We start from the raw sequence: 13,317 nt of genomic DNA on the forward strand, positions 1-13,317 counted from the left end.
TCACAAAGTATTTCCAACATCACACATCAGCGAACGATTATAAACATGTTGTTGTTTACGCCTGTAGTTTACGCCGAGATACTCCTTGTTTGTGCGCTGGCCTGCCATTTAAGTTAATATTTAAATAGCTGAAAGAGCATTAGGGGAAATAGCATTTCATATGTTGGAGCTAAAATGTTCAGGCTGACTTAGAAGGGGAGGGTGGACAGAGTAAGATGTTGAATTACTGTTAGCCCTTTGGGGGGGAAAGTAAATAAGTGAGGCTGAATACAGCTGAATCCTCCAAAGACATGCACTGTATACTGAGCAAGTATAAGAGAAACATTTTAGCAGACGAAAGGGAAAACTCTATTAGGGGAGAGAAATGTTTCTGTATGGGTTAAGTGGATAAGATTTTCAAAAGTACAACACGCATGTGATTGCATTGCATGCATGACCATTTGAATCCTCTCTCCAGAAATCACCACAGAGCCGGATTGATCAAAGAAAGCATGCATGAAAAATGTGCACTTAACAATTAACGGTCATGCAACTGTATTAAGAGAACAGCATGCGTGACTTTCTAAATATTTGATCTTTGGAACAACCTTCTGTCCAAAATATCAAATATATTATTAAAAAAAGTCTGTAAAATCTGTAAGTGTGAGAGAAGGCCAATGCTGACATTAGATCCACATGAACCATGAAACATTCCTAAGAATTCCTTTGTTCTCCAATAAACAACGCATGGTTTAATGTGTCCCCCAGTTCACCAAAAAACTATGTAAAACCGGGCAAGACAACTGGTAATGGTTAACAGAGTTGTCCTCTGAACAGAACACCCCATCATTCTCTCACACAGTAAAAGCTCAGTCAAAGATTTCTACGCCAGAGCAGTGTATGTTTCCCATTCTCAAAGATCAATTACAAAATGTTAATATCAGTTGGACAAGATGCACCATCTCGAAGAGGATGGCTGACGTTTTACATTCCCATAACCAATTGTGCTATTTTGTTCGTTTTTTTGCGTTGTTTGTAACTTATTTTTTAACTTATTTTGTACATAATGTTGCTGCTACCATCTCTTATGGCCAAAAATAACTTATGGACATCAGAACTGGGATTACTCACCACGAACTGGAAGAAGCTTTCTCCTTTAACGAGTCCGACAAGAAGGATATACTGCTTGTCACGCCCTGACCAGGTGAACTCTGCTATTTTGGTCAGGGTGTGGCATTTCTATGCTTTATTTTCTATGTTTTGGTTATAGCCTTTCTTTGTGTTTTATTTCTATGTTGGGCTCGGGGGTGATTTCCCAATCAGACAGCTGTCGCTTGTGAAGTCTGATTGGGAATCACATTTAAGTTCCTTTTCCCCCACGATGTTTGTGGGTTGTTGTCTCGTTATTTGAGCACGTAACGTATTGGCAGTTTTTCCTTGATTTTGTGTACATGTTTAATTCTAGTGTGTTAAATAAACATGTATTCGCTCCCAGCTGCGTTTTGGTCCGCTTTCTCGTCTCCCGACGACAAACGTTACAGAACAACCCACCGAACCAGGACCAAGCAGCGGGAGGAAAAGGAGCGCGAGAGATGGGCTCGCGAGGGAAAGGAGTTCTGGACCTGGGAGGAGATCATGTCGGGGAAAGGACCCTGGCGGTCGGACTCCCAGGTCGAGGAGGAAAAGCCAGCCGGTAGACGGAGTCGCAGGCGGCGGTCGAGGAGGCCCGGAAAACAGCCCCAAGAAAATTTTGGGGGGGGGCTAATGGGGTGGTCCGGAAGGGCAGAGGAAGAGCCCAGACCACTGCTCTCGTGGGGGATGACGGCGGAGGAAGAGAAGGAGATGAGGCGTTTGATTGAGGACCTGCAGAGGGAAGATCTGGAGGAGGAGCCATGGTATGCTGAGTTGCGCGCTGTGTCGCCAGTGCGCCCGCACAGCCCGGTGCGTCCGGTGGACATGCCCAGCACATGCCGTGCTAGGATGGGCATCCAGCCAGGACGAGTGGCTAAACCGGCTCCACGCTTCAGGTCACCAGTGCGTGTTCACAGTCCTGTCTGGCCCGTTCCTGTTCCCCGCACCAAGCCCACGGTGCGTGTCCCCAGTCCTGTCCGGCCCGTCCCTGCTCCCCGCACCAAGCCATGGTATGCAGAGTTGCGCGCTGTGTCGCCAGTGCGCCCGCACAGCCCAGTGCGTCCGGTGGACATGCCCAGCACATGCCGTGCTAGGATGGGCATCCAGCCAGGACGAGTGGCTAAACCGGCTCCACGCTTCAGGTCACCAGTACGTGTTCACAGTCCTGTCTGGCCCGTCCCTGCTCCCCGCACCAGGTTAGTGGTGCGTGTCCCCAGTCCTGTCTGGCCCGTCCCTGCTCCCCGCACCAAGTCAGTGGTGCGTGTCCCCAGTCCTGTCCGGCCCGTCCCTGCTCCCCGCACCAGGTTAGTGGTGCGTGTCCCCAGTCCTGTCCGGCCCGTCCCTGCTCCCCGCACCAGGTTAGTGGTGCGTGTCCCCAGTCCTGTCTGGCCCGTCCCTGCTCCCCGCACCAAGTCAGTGGTGCGTGTCCCCAGTCCGGTCCGGCCCGTCCCTGCTCCCCGCACCAAGTCAGTGGTGCGTGTCCCCAGTCCTGTCCGGCCCGTCCCTGCTCCCCGCACCAGGTTAGTGGTGCGTGTCCCCAGTCCTGTCCGGCCCGTCCCTGCTCCCCGCACCAGGTTAGTGGTGCGTGTCCCCAGTCCGGCCCGGCCCGTCCCTGCTCCCCGCACCAGGTTAGTGGTGCGTGTCCCCAGTCCGGCCCGGCCCGTCCCTGCTCCCCGCACCAGGTTAGTGGTGCGTGTCCCCAGTCCTGTCCGGCCCGTCCCTGCTCCCCGCACCAGGTTAGTGGTGCGTGTCCCCAGTCCTGTCCGGCCCGTCCCTGTTCCCCGCACCAAGCCCACGGTGCGTGTCCACAGTCCTGTCCGGCCCGTTCCTGTTCCCCGCACCAAGCCCACGGTGCGTGTCCACAGTCCTGTCCGGCCCGTTCCTGTTCCCCGCACCAAGCCAACGGTGCGTGTCCACAGTCCGGCACAGCCCGTGTCTGGTCCACCGGTGCCCAATCATGTTCCGGTCGACGGCTCCGCTCCGGAGCCTGAGCATGCCGCTCCACAGTGGTCCAGTCCGGGCCAGAGGGGTAGGGCTAGGGTGGAGGCATGGGGAGAAACACGCCCGGGGCCAGAGCCTCCACCGAGGGTGAGGCGCCCACCCGGGTCCCCCCCCTAATAGACTTTAGTTTGGTGCGCCGGGAGTACGCACCGTTGGAGGGGGGGTACTGTCACGCCCTGACCAGGTGAACTCTGCTATTTTGGTCAGGGTGTGGCATTTCTATGCTTTATTTTCTATGTTTTGGTTATAGCCTTTCTTTGTGTTTTATTTCTATGTTGGGCTCGGGGGTGATTTCCCAATCAGACAGCTGTCGCTTGTGAAGTCTGATTGGGAATCACATTTAAGTTCCTTTTCCCCCACGATGTTTGTGGGTTGTTGTCTCGTTATTTGAGCACGTAACGTATTGGCAGTTTTTCCTTGATTTTGTGTACATGTTTAATTCTAGTGTGTTAAATAAACATGTATTCGCTCCCAGCTGCGTTTTGGTCCGCTTTCTCGTCTCCCGACGACAAACGTTACACTGCTGTCCCAGGAACAGGCCCAGATCCCCGTCATTTTCGTGAAGAAAAGAGGACGCAGTTCGGGCTGCCTTTTGAGAATCCGTAGGCGAGCAAGTAAACTCCCACTGCCTTCCGTTCTACTTGCTAACATGCAATCATTGGAAAATAAAATTGATGACCTACGATTACAATTATCCTACCAATGGGACATTAAGAACTGTAATATCTTGTGTTTCACCGAGTCGTGGCTGAACGACAACATGGATAATATAGAGCTGGAGGAATTTCTAATGCACCGGCAGAACAGAGAAACTACGTCTGGTAAGACGAGGGGTGGGAATGTGTGTCTATTTGTCAATAACAGCCAGTGCACGATGTCTAATATTAAAGAAGTCTCAAGGTATTGCTCGCCTGAGGTAGAGTACCTTATGATAAGCTGTAGACCACACTATCTACAAAGAGAGTCCTCATCTATACTATTCGTAGCCGTCTATTTACCACCTAAGACCACACTCAACCAACTCTATAAGGCCATAAGCAAACAAGAAAATGCTCACCCAGAAGCGGCACTCCTAGTGGACTTTAATGCAGGAAAACTTCAATCAGTTTTACCACATTTTTACCAGCATGTCACGTGCAACCAGGGGGAAAAAAACTGCAGACCACCTTTACTCCACACACAGAGATGCATACAAAGCTCTCCCCCGTCCTCTATTTGGCAAATCTGACCATAATTCTATCCTCCTGATTGCTCTTGCTTACAAGCAAAAACTAAAACAGGAAGTACCAGTGACTCGCTCAATACGGAAGTGGTCAGATGATGCGGATGCTAGGCTACAGGATTGTTTTAGCAAAACAGCACAGACTGGAATATGTTTTGGGATTCATCCAATGGCATTGAGGAGTATACCACCTCAGTCATCAGCTTCATCAACAAGTGCATCGACAACGTCGTTCACACAGTGACCGTACATACATATCCCAACCAGAAGCCATGGATTACAGGCAACATCTGCATCGAGCTAAAGGCTAGAGCTGCCGCTTTCAAGGAGCGGGACACTAATCTGGATGCCTATAAGAAATCCCTCTATGCCCTCAGACGAACCATCAAACAAGCAAAGCGTCAATACAGGATTAAGATTGAATCCTACTACACCGGCTCTGAAGCTCATCAGAAGTGGCAGGGCTTAAATAAACTATTAAGGACTACAAAGGGAAACCCAGACGTGAGCTGCCCAGTGACGCGAGCCTATCAGACGAGCTAAATGCATTTTATGCTCGCTTCATGGCAAGCAAAACTAAAGCATGCACGAGAGCACCAGGTGTTCTGGATGACTGTGTGATAACGCTCTCGGTAGCCAATGTGAGCAAGACCTTTAAACAGGTCAACATTAACAAAACCGCGGGGCCAGGTGGATTACAAGGACGTGTACTCAAAGCATGCCCAGACCAAATGGCAAGTGTCTTCACTGATATTTTCAACCTCTCCCGGAATGAGTCTGTAATATGTACATGTTTCAAGCAGACCACCATTGTCTCTGTGCCCAAGGAAGCGAAGGTAACCTGCATAAATGATTACTGCCCCGTAGCACTCACGTCGGTAGCCATGAAGTGCTTTGAAAGGCTGGTCATTGCTCACATCAACAGCATCCTCCTGGATACCATAGACCCACTCCAATTCGCATACCGCCCCCACTGATCCACAGATGACGCAATCTCAATCGCACTCCACACTGCCCTTTCCTACCTGGACAAAAGGAACACCTATGTGAGAATGCTGTTCATTGACTACAGCTCAGCGTTCAACAACATAGTGCCCACAAAGCTCATCACTAAGCTAAGGACCCTGGGACTAAACACCTCCTTCTGCAACTGGATCCTGGACTTCCTGACGGGCCGCCCACAGGTGGTAAGGGTAGGCAACAACACATCTGCCACGCTGATCCTCAACACTGGGGCCCCTCAGGGGTGTGTAGTTAGTCCCCTCCTGTACTCCCCACGACTGTGTGACCAAACACAACTCCAACACCATCCTTAAGTTTGCTGACAACACAACAGTGGTAGGCCTGATCACCGACAACGATGAGACAGCATATAGGGTGGAGGTCAGAGAACTGACAGTGTGGTGCCAGGACAACAACCTCTCCCTCATTGTGAGCAAGACAAAGGAGCTGATCATGGACTACAGGAAAAGGAGGGCCGAACACGCCCCCATTAACATCAGTGGAGCGGGTGGAGAGTTTCAAGTTCCTTGGTGTCCACATCAACAACGATCAATCATGGTCCAAACACACCAAGACAGTTGTGAAGAGGGCACGACAAAACCTTTTCAACCTCAGGAGACTGAAAGTATTTGGCATGGGTCCCCAGATCCTCAAAAAGGTCTACAGCTGCACCATCAAGAGCATCCTGACTGGTTGCATCACCGCCTGGTATGGCAAATGCTCGGCTTCTGACCGTAAGGCACTACAGAGGGTAGTGCGTACCACCCAGTACATCACTGGGGCCAAGCTTCCTGCAATCCAGGACCTATATAGGCAGTGTCAGGGGAAAGCCCATAAAATTGTCAGAGACTCCAGTCACCCAAATCATAAACTGTTTCTCTGCTACTGCACAGCAAGCGGTACCGGAGCGCCAAGTCTAGGACCAAAAGGCTCCTTATGTAAGGGGTGCATAACTGGTGGCAGGGAAGTCAGACGCAGGAGAGCAGAACTAGGTAATAGCCGGAGCAGTTTAATTTCAAAACCAACGGCATAAAGAATAACAAACATGGGTACAAAACCCGTCGTGCACCAGTAAACATGTGTACAAGCACTTACATCAAACAATTCCACACAAAGACATGGGGGGAACAGAGGGTTAAATAGACAACACTTAATGGGGGAAATGAAAACCAGGTGTGTAGGAAAACAAGACAAACAAATGGAAAATGAAAAGTGGATCGACGATGGCTAGAAGACCGGCGACGCAGACCGCCGAAAGCCGCCCGAACAAGGAGAGGAACCGACTTCGTTGGAAGTCGTGACAGTACCCCCCCGACACACGGCTCCAACAACGGGCCGCCACCGGCCTCGAGGACGACCCGGCGGGCGAGGTGCAGGGCGATCCGGACGGAGACGGTGGAACTCCCGCGGCATTGAAGGGTCCAACACGTCGTCCACCGGAACCCAGCATCTCTCCTCCGGACTGTACCCTCCCAGTCCACGAGGTACTGAAGGCCCCTCGCCCGACACCTCGAATCCAGTATGGATCAAACGGAGTACGCCGGGGCCCCCTCGATGTCCAGAGAGGGCGGAGGAACCTCATGCACCTCAGACTCCTGGAGCGGGCCAGCCACCACCGGCCTGAGGAGAGACACATGGAACGAGGGGTTAATACGGTAATCGGGGGGAAGCTGTAACCTGTAACTCACCTCGTTCAGTCTCCTCAGGACTTTAAATGGCCCCACAAACCACGGACCCAGCTTCCGGCAGGGCAGGCGGAGGGGCAGGTTTCGGGTCGAGAGCCAGACCCGGTTCCCCGGTGTGAACACCGGGGCCTCACTGCAGTGACGGTCTGCGCTGGCTTTCTAGCACAGCACGGTGCACTGAAGGGGAACATGAGCGGCGTACCATGTCTCCTCCGCGCGCCGAACCAGTCGTCCACCGCAGGAGCCTCGGTCTGACTCTGATGCCAAGGAGCCAGAACCGGCTGATACCCCAGTATGCACTGGAAGGGGGAGAGGTTAGTGGAGGAGTGGCGGAGCGAGTTCTGGGCCATCTCTGCCTAGGGCACGAACGCTGCCCACTCCCCTGGCCGGTCCTGGCAATAAGACCTCAGAAACCTACCCACATCCTGGTTAACTCTCTCCACCTGCCCGTTACCCTCGGGGTGAAAACGTGAGGTAAGACTGATCAAGACCCCCAGACATTCCATGAATGCCCTCCAGACCCTCGACGTGAACTGGGGACCCCGATCAGACATTATATCCTCAGGCACCCCGTAGTGACGGAAGACATGTGTAAATAGGGCCTCCGCAGTCTGTAGGGCCGTAGGGAGACCGGGCATAGGGAGGAGATGGCAGGACTTAGAAAATAGGTCCACAACGACCAGGATCGTGGTGTTACCCTGTGAAGGAGGAAGATCAGTGAGGAAATCCATCGACAGGTGCGACCAAGGCCATTGTGGAACGGGTAAGGGGTGTAGCTTACCTCTGGGCAGGTGCCTAGGAGCCTTACACTGGGCGCACACAGAGCAGGAGGAAACATAAAACCTCACATCGTTAGCCAAAGTGGACCACCAGTACTTCCCACTCAGACAGCACACCGTCCGACCGATGCCTGGATGACCAGAGGAGGGTAACGTGTGGGTCCAATAGATCAGCCGGTCACGGACAGCAGACGGAACGTACAGACGCCCAGCGGGACACTGGAGGGTACTGTAAACGTACCAGTCCGCCCTTCAGCAGTGAGGTAATGGGAGCCGCTACCTGACCAAACCCCGGATAAACCTCTGGTAGTAATTGGCAAACCCTACAAACCGCTGCACCTCCTTTATCGTGGTGGGAGTCGGCCAATTACACACGGCTGCAATGCGGTCACTCTCCATCTCCACCCCTGAGGTGGAAATGCGTTACCCTAGGAAGGAGACGGACTGTTGGAAGAACAGGCATTTCTCAGCCTTGACGTACAGGTCATGCTCCAACAGTCAACCCAGCACCCTGCGTACCAGGGACACATGCTCGGCGCGTGTAGTGGAGTATATCAGAATGTCATCAATAAACATCACTACACCCTGCCCGTGCAGGTCCCTGAAAATCTTGTCTACAAAGGCTTGGAAGACTGATGGAGCATTCATCAACCCGTACGGCATGACGAGGTTCTCATAATGCCCTGAGGTCGTACTGAACGCCGTCTTCCACTCGTCTCCCTCCCGGATACGCACCAGGTTGTAAGCGCTCCTGAGATCTAGTTTGGTGAAGAATGGCGCCCCGTGCACTGACTCAATCGCAGTGGCGATAAGAAGTAGCGGGTAACTGTACCTCACAGTGATCTGATTTAGGCCTCGGTAGTCAATACACGGCGCAGACCTCCCTTCATCTTCTTCACAAAAAATAAACTCGAGGAGGCGGGTGAAGTGGAGGACCGAATGTACCCCTGATGCAGGGATTCAGAGACATATGTTTCCATAGCCGCCGTCTCCACCTGTGAGAGGGGGTACACGTGACTCCTGGGAAGTGAGGCGTCTACCAGGAGATTTACCGCACAATCCCCCCGTCGACGTTGTGGTAATTGAGTCGCCTTCTTTTTGGAGAAGGCGAGAGCCAAATCGGCATATTCGGGGGGAATGCGCACGGTGGAGATCTGGTCTGGACTTTCCACCGTAGTAGCACCAACGGAAACCCCTAAACACCTCCCTGAGCACTCTTGCGACCACCCCATGAGAGCCCTCCGTTGCCATGAAACAGTGGGGTCATGACAAGCTAACCAGGGTAGGCCCAGCACCACGGGAAATGCAGGAGAGTCAATGAGGAAGAGACTGATTCTTTCCGTGTGACCCCCCCGCGACACCATGCCCAGAGGAGCGGTGGCTTCCCTAATCAACCCTGACCCTAATGGTCGACTGTCTAAGGCATGAACTGGGAAGGGCATAGCCACTGGAACGATGGGGATCCCTAACCTATGGGCAAATGATCTGTCTATAAAATTTCCAGCCGCGCCTGAATGGACGAGCGCCTTATGCTGGGAATGCGGGGGAAACTCAGGAAAAGTTACAAACAAAAACATGCGTGCAACAGAGGGCTCTGGGTGAGAATGGTGCTTTCTCACCTGGGGTGATGCCAGAGTGCCCTGTCTGCTGCCTCAACTCCCAGAGGAACCAACCCGACACCAACCGGCAGTGTGACCTCTGCAGCCACAGATGGTGCACGAGACGGAACCTACTCCGGTCTCCCTGAGCGCAGCACCTCCCAGCTCCATTGGCATCGGAGCGGTGGTGCTGGGGAATGGAACCGACAGACCCTGCTCTGGACGTCCGTGGGTAGCCAGCAGATTATCCAACCGAATGGACAGGTCCACCAGCTGGTCGAAGGTGAGGGTGGTGTCCCTGCAGGCCAACTCCCAACGGACGTCCTCGCGCAAACTGCAGCGATAGTGGTCGATCAGGGCCCTGTCATTCCATCCCGCGCCGGCGGCCAGGGTCCGAAAGTCCATGGCGAACTCCTGGGCGCTCCTCGTCCCCTGCCTCAGATGGTAGAGACGTTCACCCGCCGCTCTACCCTCGGGCGGGTGGTCGAAGACCGCCCGGAAACGGCAGGTGAAATCCTCGAATTGGTCCAGCGCCGCATCTCCTTCTCCCCACACGGCATTGTCCTACTCCAGGGCCTTCCTTGAGAGGCACGAGACGAGGGCGGACACCATCTCACGGCCCGAAGGAGCAGGGTGGACCGTTGCCAGATAGAGATCTAGCTGCAATAGGAAACCCTGGCAGCGTGCAGCCGTCCCGTCGTACTCTCGGGGAAGGGCGAGACGAATCCCACTGGGACCGGGTGAAGGGGGGGCGAGTAGTGGAGACCCTGGTTGTGCTGGTGGAGGCGCTGGAGGAACTCCCTGTCTCTCCCAACGGTCCATGGTTTGGACGACACGGTCCATGGCGGCGCCCCCACCTATATGTACAAATGACCTCTAACCTGTACCCTCGCACAGTTACATATAGCCTCGTTATTGTTATGTTATTGTGTTACTTTTTAGTATTTTTATTTTAGTTTATTTGGTAAATATTTTCTTAACTTCTTGAACTGCACTGTTGGTTAAGGGCTTGTAAGTAAGCATTTCATGGTAGGTTCTACACTTGTATTTGGCACATGTGACAAATACATTTTGATTTGATTTGATTTCATGTCAAATATACCAAATGTCAGCCATTTCTAGCCTGAGTACCATCAGCAATGACAAGTGTCTTCCCACTATGCTCAGTGAAGAGGCTAAAACCAACTTCTTACTCAAGTAGAACATTTACAGAGACACACACACACTGCACTGGGCCAGAAGGCTTTGGGACCCTCAGGCAGAGTGAGAAAGGGGATGGGGGGGCGGGGTGGGGGGGGGGGTGCTGACGTTCCCCGTGCACAGGCTTGTCACCGTGGATACCTCTGCTGTTTGCGGCCAGTGTGAATCCGGAGGAGACTCCGCTTTTTAGAAACGAGCTGACTGAGGAGACACACAAGTCAGAGGGAGATAGGGTGAGGAAGAGGAGGATAGGAGAAGAGGAAGAGAGAGGAGAGGCCGGGTGAGGGGTGCAGAGACGAAGAAGAGGAGGAGAGGAAGGGCGGGTGAGGAAGAGGAGGAGAAGAGGAAGAGAGAAAGAGCGGGTGAGGGGTGCAGAGGAGAAGAGAAGAGAAAGAGAGGAAGAGGAGAAAAGGAGGTGAGGAAGAGGAGAGGTGAGGAAATGGAGGAGAGAGAGGAGGAGAGGAAAAGAGGAGGAGAGGAAAAGAGGAGGTGAGGAAGAGGAGGAAAGGAGGTGAGGAAGAGGAGGAGAGGTGAGGAAGAGGAGGAGAGGAGAAAGAAGGAGAGGAAGAGGAGGAAAAAGAGAAGAGGAGAGGAAGAGGAAGAGGAGGGGAGGTGGTGAGAATGAAGAGGAGAGAGGAGAGGAGGTAGGAGAGAGGAGGAGAGAAGTGGAGGAAAGGAGGTGAGGAAGAGGAGGAGAGGTGAGGAAGAGGAGGAGGAGTGGTGTACAGAGGTAGTGAGATCATAATGGTGAAGATGGGAGGAGGGAGGTGAAGAAAAGTAGAGGACAGGGTGAAGCGGAAGACCAGTACTGCCTCTCATCAGTCTAAAATGGCTTCCTTTCCTAGTCTCCTTTCACGCTGAAGGATTGCCAAGTGAAAGCATGTGTCCCTGTTGGCCCCCAACATATTGCTTTCCCCTACACTTCCTTTGTTTTCAGACCAGACTAGACAAAGAAAAGGAGGCAAAGAAAGCAAGCCATGTCAATTTATTGAGAAGCACCCCATTGAGGAGGGAGGTAAGGAGTAGGGATGTGTGAACGGAGTGTGTTGAGTTGGGGATGTAGTGTAGGCAGTCAGAGTGCATGTATAGGAAGCAGTTCACTTCAGTATGTCCATGATTAGACTGCAGCCGCCTTACCAGAATATCTAAGTAATAAGCTCCACACCTATCCATTTTCTTATTGACTTGGAAGGCACACTGCCATCAATGTGTGTTATTAATGTATTTATGTACATGCAGTACTATTTAATCTACAGTATGAAAAAATATCACCGGTTCATATTGAGGGGCCACAAGACCAAACATATACCTTGGAAAACATGGCATGTTATTGTCTGTATTAACAGGCATGTTATTGTATGTATTAACAGGCATGTTATCGTATGTATTAACAGGCATGTTATTGTATGTATTAACAGGCATGTTATTGTATGTATTAACAGACATGTTATTGTATGTATTAACAGGCATGTTATTGTATGTATCTGTCATGCTGGGTTGTGCTCTACTGTTTTTCTACTGCCATGTTGGAACCATGCCTGTATGATCACAGCACCACTTCCTAGCATGTTGGAACCATGCCTGTACGATCACAGCACCACTTCCTAACATGTTGGAACCATGCCTGTATGATCACAGCACCACTTCCTAGCCTGTTGGAACCATGCCTGTACGATCACAGCACCACTTCCTAGCATGTTGGAACCATGCCTGTATGATCACAGCACCACTTCCTAGCATGTTGGAACCATGCCTGTATGATCACAGCACCACTTCCTAGCATGTTGGAACCATGCCTGTACGATCACAGCACCACTTCCTAGCCTGTTGGAACCATGCCTGTATGATCACAGCACCACTTCCTAGCTCGATGTGTCAGAGAGAATGCAGAGACACACACATTCAGAAGACAAGAACAAACCTGCAAGGGACTTCTGCCTTCCTGAGAACAGGGTTGATGGAGGGATGGCATGGAAGAGAGAGGGATGATGGAAGAGAGAGAGGATGAATGGATGAGGGTGATGGAGTTGACATGAGGATGAATCAGACGAGGAAAGACAATGAGAGGCAGGGAGGGAGCAGTCGGTGCTATTAATTACAAACAGGTCTGAGATCAGTGACATGTGGTTAGATACACAACAGCACATCCACACAGGAACCACAGACCAGAGAACAGCCAGCATCCTCCTTATAGCATAAACCAGTTTGATGCTATAAGGAGTAAACACCTGCGGTATCCTCTGGTGAACCACAGTCATTTTATCCAGTGGATTATTTATCAGAGGATTAATGACACAAATGATGATCAAAAGAACAGGGCCTAATGTACTGAACAGAATACCACAATGTACTGAACAGAATACCACAATGTTGTTCAACTGTGTGTGACTGTGAGTGAAGGTGACGGTTTGTTTGTGTGTGTATGGGGTGTATCTATATATTGGTGTGTCGTGTATCAGTGTGTTGATGTATCTGTGTGTGTGTGTGTTGCGTGGTGCGTACCTGTCCCCTGACATGTAGGGGGAGCTGTAGGGCCGTAGCCCAGACAGCAGGGTGTGGTGGGAGTTGTGAAGGACCTTCTTGGCGCTACGCCGTCGCTGAAGGTGACTGAACAGTAGCGTCAGTTCTCTGACCCCACATGCCCAAATAAGAAAACAAATGAAAGAAACAAAGGACAAAACAACAACTCATAAAAAGGGTCAAATTAAGAGTCAAAACAT

General features: G+C 51.8%; 1 protein-coding gene across 1 annotated transcript in view; it reads right to left on the minus strand.

Moving 5' to 3' along the window:
• LOC115173983 (potassium voltage-gated channel subfamily KQT member 4) overlaps positions 1-13,317 on the minus strand; it is a 137,644-nt gene that overhangs the window by 20,074 nt on the left and 104,253 nt on the right. Inside the window, exons 9-10 of the mRNA XM_029732532.1 lie at positions 13,100-13,225; positions 12,519-12,539 (exon numbers count right to left, since the gene is read on the minus strand). Of these exons, the coding sequence (XP_029588392.1) occupies positions 12,519-12,539; positions 13,100-13,225 (147 nt within the window). The remainder of the gene's footprint in view (positions 1-12,518; positions 12,540-13,099; positions 13,226-13,317) is intronic.

This window comes from Salmo trutta, chromosome 34 (genome assembly GCF_901001165.1).
Source record: "Salmo trutta chromosome 34, fSalTru1.1, whole genome shotgun sequence".
NCBI classification, from domain to species: Eukaryota; Metazoa; Chordata; class Actinopteri; order Salmoniformes; family Salmonidae; genus Salmo; species Salmo trutta.